Here is a 10,000-nt window from a genome sequence, read left to right as displayed (position 1 = left end):
CTCCTGAATATCACATGTTTAATCCTAATGAACCAACCCTCCTGAATATAACATGTTTAATCCTGTTGAACCAATCCTCCTGAATATAACATGTTTAATCCTAATGAACCAACCCTCCTGAATATAACATGTTTAATCCTGTTGAACCAATCCTCCTGAATATAACATGTTTAATCCTAATGAACCAACCCTCCTGAATATAACATGTTTAATCCTAATGAACCAACCCTCCTGAATATAACATGTTTAATCCTGTTGAACCAATCCTCCTGAATATAACATGTTTAATCCTAATGAACCAACCCTCCTGAATATAACATGTTTAATCCTAATGAACCAACCCTCCTGAATATAACATGTTTAATCCTAATGAACCAATCCTCCTGAATATAACATGTTTAATCCTAATGAACCAACCCTCCTGAATATAACATGTTTAATCCTAATGAACCAACCCTCCTGAATATAACATGTTTAATCCTGTTGAACCAATCCTCCTGAATATAACATGTTTAATCCTAATGAACCAACCCTCCTGAATATAACATGTTTAATCCTAATGAACCAACCCTCCTGAATATAACATGTTTAATCCTAATGAACCAACCCTCCTGAATATAACATGTTTAATCCTAATGAACCAACCCTCCTGAATATAACATGTTTAATCCTAATGAACCAATCCTCCTGAATATAACATGTTTAATCCTAATGAACCAACCCTCCTGAATATAACATGTTTAATCCTAATGAACCAACCCTCCTGAATATAACATGTTTAATCCTAATGAACCAATCCTCCTGAATATAACATGTTTAATCCTAATGAACCAATCCTCCTGAATATAACATGTTTAATCCTAATGAACCAATCCTCCTGAATATAACATGTTTAATCCTAATGAACCAATCCTCCTGAATATAACATGTTTAATCCTAATGAACCAACCCTCCTGAATATAACATGTTTAATCCTGTTGAACCAACCCTCCTGAATATAACATGTTTAATCCTAATGAACCAACCCTCCTGAATATAACATGTTTAATCCTAATGAACCAACCCTCCTGAATATAACATGTTTAATCCTAATGAACCAACCCTCCTGAATATAACATGTTTAATCCTAATGAACCAACCCTCCTGAATATAACATGTTTAATCCTAATGAACCAACCCTCCTGAATATAACATGTTTAATCCTAATGAACCAATCCTCCTGAATATAACATGTTTAATCCTAATGAACCAATCCTCCTGAATATAACATGTTTAATCCTAATGAACCAATCCTCCTGAATATAACATGTTTAATCCTAATGAACCAATCCTCCTGAATATAACATGTTTAATCCTAATGAACCAACCCTCCTGAATATAACATGTTTAATCCTGTTGAACCAACCCTCCTGAATATAACATGTTTAATCCTGTTGAACCAACCCTCCTGAATATAACATGTTTAATCCTGTTGAACCAACCCTCCTGAATATAACATGTTTAATCCTAATGAACCAACCCTCCTGAATATAACATGTTTAATCCTAATGAACCAACCCTCCTGAATATAACATGTTTAATCCTAATGAACCAACCCTCCTGAATATAACATGTTTAATCCTAATGAACCAATCCTCCTGAATATAACATGTTTAATCCTAATGAACCAATCCTCCTGAATATAACATGTTTAATCCTGTCCACATCCCTTTATATCCCTGTCTCCCGGGTCAATACAACACACGTGTCATGTCCTTACCTTTCTCTGAAACAGGGTAGTATTGTGTGTATATATCAGCCTTCCCTTTCTCTGAAACAGGGTAGTATTGTGTGTATATATATCAGCCTTCCCTTTCTCTGAAACAGGGTAGTATTGTGTGTATATATATCAGCCATCCCTTTCTCTGAAACAGGGTAGTATTGTGTGTATATATATCAGCCTTACCTTGCTGGTCAGGGCAGACCAGACTTTCAGAGTGTTGTCATCAGATCCACTGACGATGAGGTCGCCACAGAACTGCAGACATGTGATCACATGATCATCATGACCCTTCAGGACCTGGGGGGGGACGGGGGGCGGAGACAGTGTGAGAGAGTTATAGGAATGTTAAAGACAGATTAAAACAAATACAACAAGCTTTTAATCCAAGCTAGAACTGTTTTCTCTTACGGAAACCGTTTAAGAACCAAACCGAGGAAAAGTTTCTATATTGGAGAAATTTCGTTTCATTCCGTTTTAGAAACGTTTAGCGGCAGAATCGGCCTAATGAATACGCACCTGTATACCTTTACCTGACCCCTCAACACACACACACACACACACACACACACACACAATGTTATATAATACCTTAGGTGAGGTGATATCTCCACTCCTCTATGTTATATAATACCTTAGGTGAGGTGATATCTCCAGTCCTCTCTATATAATACCTTAGGTGAGGTGATATCTCCAGTCCTCTATGTTATATAATACCTTAGGTGAGGTGATATCTCCAGTCCTCTCTGTTATATAATACCTTAGGTGAGGTGATATCTCCAGTCCTCTCTATATAATACCTTAGGTGAGGTGATATCTCCAGTCCTCTCTATATAATACCTTAGGTGAGGTGATATCTCCAGTCCTCTCTATATAATACCTTAGGTGAGGTGATATCTCCAGTCCTCTCTGATATAATACCTTAGGTGAGGTGATATCTCCAGTCCTCTCTATATAATACCTTAGGTGAGGTGATATCACCAGTCCTCTCTATATAATACCTTAGGTGAGGTGATATCTCCAGTCCTCTATGTTATATAATACCTTAGGTGAGGTGATATCTCCAGTCCTCTATGTTATATAATACCTTAGGTGAGGTGATATCTCCAGTCCTCTCTATATAATACCTTAGGTGAGGTGATATCTCCAGTCCTCATGTTATATAATACCTTAGGTGAGGTGATATCTCCAGTCCTCTATGTTATATAATACCTTAGGTGAGGTGATATCTCCAGTCCTCTCTATATAATACCTTAGGTGAGGTGATATCTCCAGTCCTCTCTATATAATACCTTAGGTGAGGTGATATCTCCAGTCCTCTCTATATAATACCTTAGGTGAGGTGATATCTCCAGTCCTCTCTATATAATACCTTAGGTGAGGTGATATCTCCAGTCCTCTCTATATAATACCTTAGGTGAGGTGATATCTCCACTCCTCTATGTTATATAATACCTTAGGTGAGGTGATATCTCCAGTCCTCTCTATATAATACCTTAGGTGAGGTGATATCTCCAGTCCTCTCTATATAATACCTTAGGTGAGGTGATATCTCCAGTCCTCTATGTTATATAATACCTTAGGTGAGGTGATATCTCCAGTCCTCTATGTTATATAATACCTTAGGTGAGGTGATATCTCCAGTCCTCTCTATATAATACCTTAGGTGAGGTGATATCTCCAGTCCTCTCTATATAATACCTTAGGTGAGGTGATATCTCCAGTCCTCTCTATATAATACCTTAGGTGAGGTGATATCTCCAGTCCTCTATGTTATATAATACCTTAGGTGAGGTGATATCTCCAGTCCTCTATGTTATATAATACCTTAGGTGAGGTGATATCACCAGTCCTCTATGTTATATAATACCTTAGGTGAGGTGATATCACCAGTCCTCTCTATATAATACCTTAGGTGAGGTGATATATCCAGTCCTCTATGTTATATAATACCTTAGGTGAGGTGATATCTCCAGTCCTCTCTGTGTTATATAATACCTTAGGTGAGGTGATATCTCCAGTCCTCTATGTTATATAATACCTTAGGTGAGGTGATATCTCCAGTCCTCTATGTTATATAATACCTTAGGTGAGGTGATATCTCCAGTCCTCTCTATATAATACCTTAGGTGAGGTGATATCTCCAGTCCTCTATGTTATATAATACCTTAGGTGAGGTGATATCTCCAGTCCTCTCTATGATAATACCTTAGGTGAGGTGATATCTCCAGTCATCTCTATATAATACCTTAGGTGAGGTGATATCTCCAGTCCTCTCTATATAATACCTTAGGTGAGGTGATATCTCCAGTCCTCTCTGTTATATAATACCTTAGGTGAGGTGATATCTCCAGTCATCTCTATATAATACCTTAGGTGAGGTGATATCTCCAGTCCTCTATGTTATATAATACCTTAGGTGAGGTGATATCTCCACTCCTCTATGTTATATAATACCTTAGGTGAGGTGATATCTCCAGTCCTCTATGTTATATAATACCTTAGGTGAGGTGATATCTCCAGTCCTCTATGTTATATAATACCTTAGGTGAGGTGATATCTCCAGTCCTCTCTATATAATACCTTAGGTGAGGTGATATCTCCAGTCCTCTCTATATAATACCTTAGGTGAGGTGATATCTCCAGTCCTCTATGTTATATAATACCTTAGTTGAGGTGATATCACCAGTCCTCTATGTTATATAATACCTTAGGTGAGGTGATATCTCCAGTCCTCTCTATATAATACCTTAGGTGAGGTGATATCTCCAGTCCTCTCTATATAATACCTTAGGTGAGGTGATATCTCCAGTCCTCTCTATATAATACCTTAGGTGAGGTGATATCTCCAGTCCTCTCTGTGTTATATAATACCTTAGTTGAGGTGATATCACCAGTCCTCTCTATATAATACCTTAGGTGAGGTGATATCTCCAGTACTCTCTGTGTTATATAATACCTTAGGTGAGGTGATATCTCCAGTCCTCTCTATATAATACCTTAGGTGAGGTGATATCTCCAGTCCTCTCTGTGTTATATAATACCTTAGGTGAGGTGATATCTCCAGTCCTCTCTATATAATACCTTAGGTGAGGTGATATCTCCAGTCCTCTCTTTATATAATACCTTAGGTGAGGTGATATCTCCAGTCCTCTCTATATAATACCTTAGGTGAGGTGATATCTCCAGTCCTCTCTATATAATACCTTAGGTGAGGTGATATCTCCAGTCCTCTCTATATAATACCTTAGGTGAGGTGATATCTCCAGTCCTCTCTATATAATACCTTAGGTGAGGTGATATCTCCAGTCCTCTCTATATAATACCTTAGGTGAGGTGATATCTCCAGTCCTCTCTGATATAATACCTTAGGTGAGGTGATATCTCCAGTCCTCTCTATATAATACCTTAGGTGAGGTGATATCTCCAGTCCTCTCTATATAATACCTTAGGTGAGGTGATATCTCCAGTCCTCTCTATATAATACCTTAGGTGAGGTGATATCTCCAGTCCTCTCTATATAATACCTTAGGTGAGGTGATATCTCCAGTCCTCTCTATATAATACCTTAGGTGAGGTGATATCTCCAGTCCTCTCTATATAATACCTTAGGTGAGGTGATATCTCCAGTCCTCTCTATATAATACCTTAGGTGAGGTGATATCTCCAGTCCTCTCTTATATAATACCTTAGGTGAGGTGATATCTCCAGTCCTCTCTATATAATACCTTAGGTGAGGTGATATCTCCAATCCTCTCTATGTTATATAATACCTTAGGTGAGGTGATATCTCCAGTCCTCTCTATATAATACCTTAGGTGAGGTGATATCTCCAGTCCTCTCTATATAATACCTTAGGTGAGGTGATATCTCCAGTCCTCTCTATGTATAATACCTTAGGTGAGGTGATATCTCCACTCCTCTCTGTTATATAATACCTTAGGTGAGGTGATATCTCCAGTCCTCTCTGTTATATAATACCTTAGGTGAGGTGATATCTCCAGTCCTCTCTGATATAATACCTTAGGTGAGGTGATATCTCCAGTCATCTCTATATAATACCTTAGGTGAGGTGATATCTCCAGTCCTCTCTATGTTATAATACCTTAGGTGAGGTGATATCTCCAGTCCTCTCTATGTTATAATACCTTAGGTGAGGTGATATCTCCAGTCCTCTCTATATAATACCTTAGGTGAGGTGATATCTCCAGTCCTCTCTATATAATACCTTAGGTGAGGTGATATCTCCAGTCCTCTCTATGTTATATAATACCTTAGGTGAGGTGATATCTCCAGTCCTCTCTATATAATACCTTAGGTGAGGTGATATCTCCAGTCCTCCAGTTGCTCTCTATCCTGTGTTGTTGTACGTAGGCACTCTTCCAGGGTGAGTGGAGGAAACCAGGTTTTAGAGTCTTCCGCCTTTTAACAACCAGGGATTCTTCTATACCTGGAGTACACAGGGTTAAATAACTATTACAATATAATCATTTATCAGACGCTCTTATCCAGAGCGACTTACAGATGTTTCAGCTAGTCGGCTCGGGGATTTGAACCTGAGACCTTTCTGTTACTGACCCAAGGCCCTTAACCGCTAGGCTACATGTCATAGAACCTCTATACCTAAACACACATTAAGACATAAATATGAGGCGTTAGCAATAGCATTATCACAAACTGAGAGAGAGAGAGATAGAGGGGGCAACAACAAAAAATGATGAACTGATAAGCTAACATCAAGCATCTTTGCTATCGCTAGCCCCTATAGCTCATTGGTATGGAGGTAATATAATGCTATCGCTAGCCCCTATAGCTCATTGGTATGGAGGTAATATAATGCTATCGCTAGCTCATTGGTATGGAGGTAATATAATGCTATCGCTAGCCCCTATAGCTCATTGGTATGGAGGTAATATAATGCTATCGCTAGCTCATTGGTATGGAGGTAATATAATGCTATCGCTAGCCCCTATAGCTCATTGGTATGGAGGTAGTATAATGCTATCGCTAGCCCCTATAGCTCATTGGTATGGAGGTAATATAATGCTATCGCTAGCCCCTATAGCTCATTGGTATGGAGGTAGTATAATGCTATCGCTAGCCCCTATAGCTCATTGGTATGGAGGAAGTATAATGCTATCGCTAGCCCCTATAGCTCATTGGTATGGAGGTAATATAATGCTATCGCTAGCTCATTGGTATGGAGGTAATATAATGCTAGCTGCTCTGTTGGTACACTACATAACCAAAAGTATGTGGACACCTGCTCGTCGAACATCTCATTCCAAAATCATGGGCATGAATATGGAGTTGTTCCCCCCTTTGCTGCTATAACAGCCTCCACTCTTCTGGGAAGGTTTTCCACTAGATGTTGGAACATTGAGGGGACTTGCTTCCATTCAGCCACAAGAGCATTAGTGAGGTCGGACACTGATGTTGGGCGATTAGGCCTGGCTAGCAGTCTGCATCCCAATTCATCCCAAAGGTGTTCGATGGGTTGAAGTCAGGGCTCTGCAGGCAAGTCAAGTTCTTCCAGACTGATCTCAATAAACTATTTCTGTATGGACCTCGCTTTGCGCATGGGGGTATTGTCATGCTGAAACAGGAAAGGGCCTTCCCCAAACTGTTGCCACAAAGTTTGAAGCACAGAATCATCTGGAATGTCATTGTATGCTGTAGCGTTAAGTTTTCCCTTCACTGGAACTAAGGGGCCCGAACCATGAAAAACAGCCCCAGACCATTATTCCTCCTCCACCAAACTTTACAGTTGGCACTATGCATTGGGTAAGGTAGCGTTCTCCTGGCATCCGCAGAACCCAGATACGTTCGTCCATCACTCCAGAGAACACATTTCCACTGCTCCAGAGTCCAATGGCGGTGAGTTTTACACCACTCCAGCCGACGCTTGGCATTGGGCATGGTGATCTTAGGCTTGTGTGCGGCTGCTCGGCCGTGGAAACCCATTTCATGAAGCTCCAGACGAACAGTTGTTGTGCTGACGTTGCTTCCAGAGGCAGTTTGGAAGTCGGTAATGAGTGTTGCAACCGAGGACAGACTATTTTTACACGCTTCAGCGCTAAGTGGTCCCGTTCTGTGAGCTTGCGTGGCCTACCACTTCGCGGCTGAGCCGTTGTTGCTCCTAGATGTTTCCACTTCTCAATAACAGCTCTTAAAGTTAACCAGGGGAAGCTCTAGCAGGGTTGGAAAGGTTTCATCCTATGATGGTGCCATGTTGAAAGTCACTGGGGCACATCAAAAAAGGCCATTCTACTGCCAATGTTTGTCTATGGAGATTGCATGGCGGTGTGCTTGATTTTATACACCTGTCCGCCATGGGTGTGGCTGAAATAGCCAAATTCACTAATTTGAAGGAGTGTCCACATACTTTTGTGTACAGTATGTGTGTGTAATGTAACGCTAGCTGCCATTTCATTAGGTATAGCTGTAATGCTAACGCTAGCTGCCACTTCATTAGGTATGGCTGTAATGCTAACGCTAGCTGCCATTTCATAGGTATGGCTGTAATGCTAACGCTAGCTGCAATTCCATTGGTATGGCTGTAATGTAATACTAACGCTAGCTGCCATTCCATTGGTATGGCTGTAATGTAATGCTAACACTAGCTGCCATTCCATTGGTATGGCTGTAATGTAATGCTAAATGCTAGCTGCCATTCCATTGGTATGGCTGTTATGTAATGCTAAATGCTAGCTGCCATTCCATTGGTATGGCTGTAATGTAATGCTAAATGCTAGCTGCCATTCCATTGGTATGGCTGTAATGTAATGCTAAATGCTAGCTGCCATTCCATTGGTATGGCTGTAATGTAATGCTAAATGCTAGCTGCCATTCCATTGGTATGGCTGTTATGTTAGCGGTGAATCCTAGCTGACTGGCAGAGAGCCCAGTGCTACTCACAGACGGACGCAGTGATAGGCTGTTGCAGCACTGCAGAGTGGAGGAGTGGTCAGGGTGTGTGTGTGTGTGTGTGTGTGTGTGTGTGTGTGTGTGTGTGTGTGTGTGTGTGTGTGTGTGGTACCTACCCTCCTCTCTACACTTCTCCCTCCACAGCAGGTTGTCCTCAGCCAGTATCCTCCAATAGGAACAGGTCTGAGCAGCCTGCATCAGATCTCTGGGCTCCAGGAAGGTCAGGACATAAAGGGCCAACTACAGGAGAGAAACACACAGTCACACCAACTACAGGACCAACTACAGGACCAACTACAGGAGAGAAACACACAGTCACACCAACTACAGGACCAACTACAGGACCAACTACAGGAGAGAAACACACAGTCACACCGACTACAGGACCAACTACAGGAGAGAAACACACAGTCACACCAACTACAGGACCAACTACAGGGCCAACTACAGGACCAACTACAGGACCAACTACAGGAGAGAAACACACAGTCACACCAACTACAGGACCAACTACAGGAGAGAAACATACAGTCACACCAACTACAGGACCAACTACAGGAGAGAAACACACAGTCACACCAACTACAGGACCAACTACAGGACCAACTACAGGACCAACTACAGGACCAACTACAGGAGAGAAACATACAGTCACACCAACTACAGGACCAACTACAGGACCAACTACAGGAGAGAAACATACAGTCACACCAACTACAGGACCAACTACAGGAGAGAAACATACAGTCACACCAACTACAGGACCAACTACAGGACCAACTACAGGAGAGAAACATACAGTCACACCAACTACAGGACCAACTACAGGACCAACTACAGGAGAGAAACACACAGTCACACCAACTACAGGACCAACTACAGGACCAACTACAGGACCAACTACAGGAGAGAAACATACAGTCACACCAACTACAGGGCCAACTACAGGACCAACTACAGGAGAGAAACACACAGTCACACCAACTACAGGACCAACTACAGGACCAACTACAGGAGAGAAACATACAGTCACACCAACTACAGGACCAACTACAGGAGAGAAACACACAGTCACACCAACTACAGGACCAACTACAGGACCAACTACAGGACCAACTACAGGACCAACTACAGGAGAGAAACATACAGTCACACCAACTACAGGACCAACTACAGGACCCGGAGAGAACATACAGTCACACCAACTACAGGACCAACTACAGGAGCAACTACAGGAGAGAAACACACAGTCACACCAACTACAGGACCAACTACAGGACCAACTACAGGACCAACTACAGGACCAACTACAGG

General features: G+C 41.4%; 1 protein-coding gene across 5 annotated transcripts in view; it reads right to left on the bottom strand.

Moving 5' to 3' along the window:
• The window catches only part of LOC106596576 (F-box/WD repeat-containing protein 7), an 84,345-nt gene that overhangs the window by 31,086 nt on the left and 43,259 nt on the right, over window positions 1-10,000 (bottom strand). For all 5 annotated transcript variants that reach the window (XM_045713747.1, XM_045713748.1, XM_045713749.1 and 2 more), the window contains 3 exons: window positions 8,803-8,926; window positions 6,073-6,209; window positions 1,946-2,059 (listed from right to left, as the gene is read on the bottom strand). In XM_045713747.1, coding sequence (XP_045569703.1) covers window positions 1,946-2,059; window positions 6,073-6,209; window positions 8,803-8,926 — 375 coding nt within the window. The remainder of the gene's footprint in view (window positions 1-1,945; window positions 2,060-6,072; window positions 6,210-8,802; window positions 8,927-10,000) is intronic.

The sequence above is a fragment of the Salmo salar genome, unplaced genomic scaffold (assembly GCF_905237065.1).
Source record: "Salmo salar unplaced genomic scaffold, Ssal_v3.1, whole genome shotgun sequence".
Lineage (NCBI taxonomy): Eukaryota > Metazoa > Chordata > Actinopteri > Salmoniformes > Salmonidae > Salmo > Salmo salar.
Note: the sequence above shows the minus strand (reverse complement) of the source record. Positions and strands in the feature narration are given on the sequence as shown.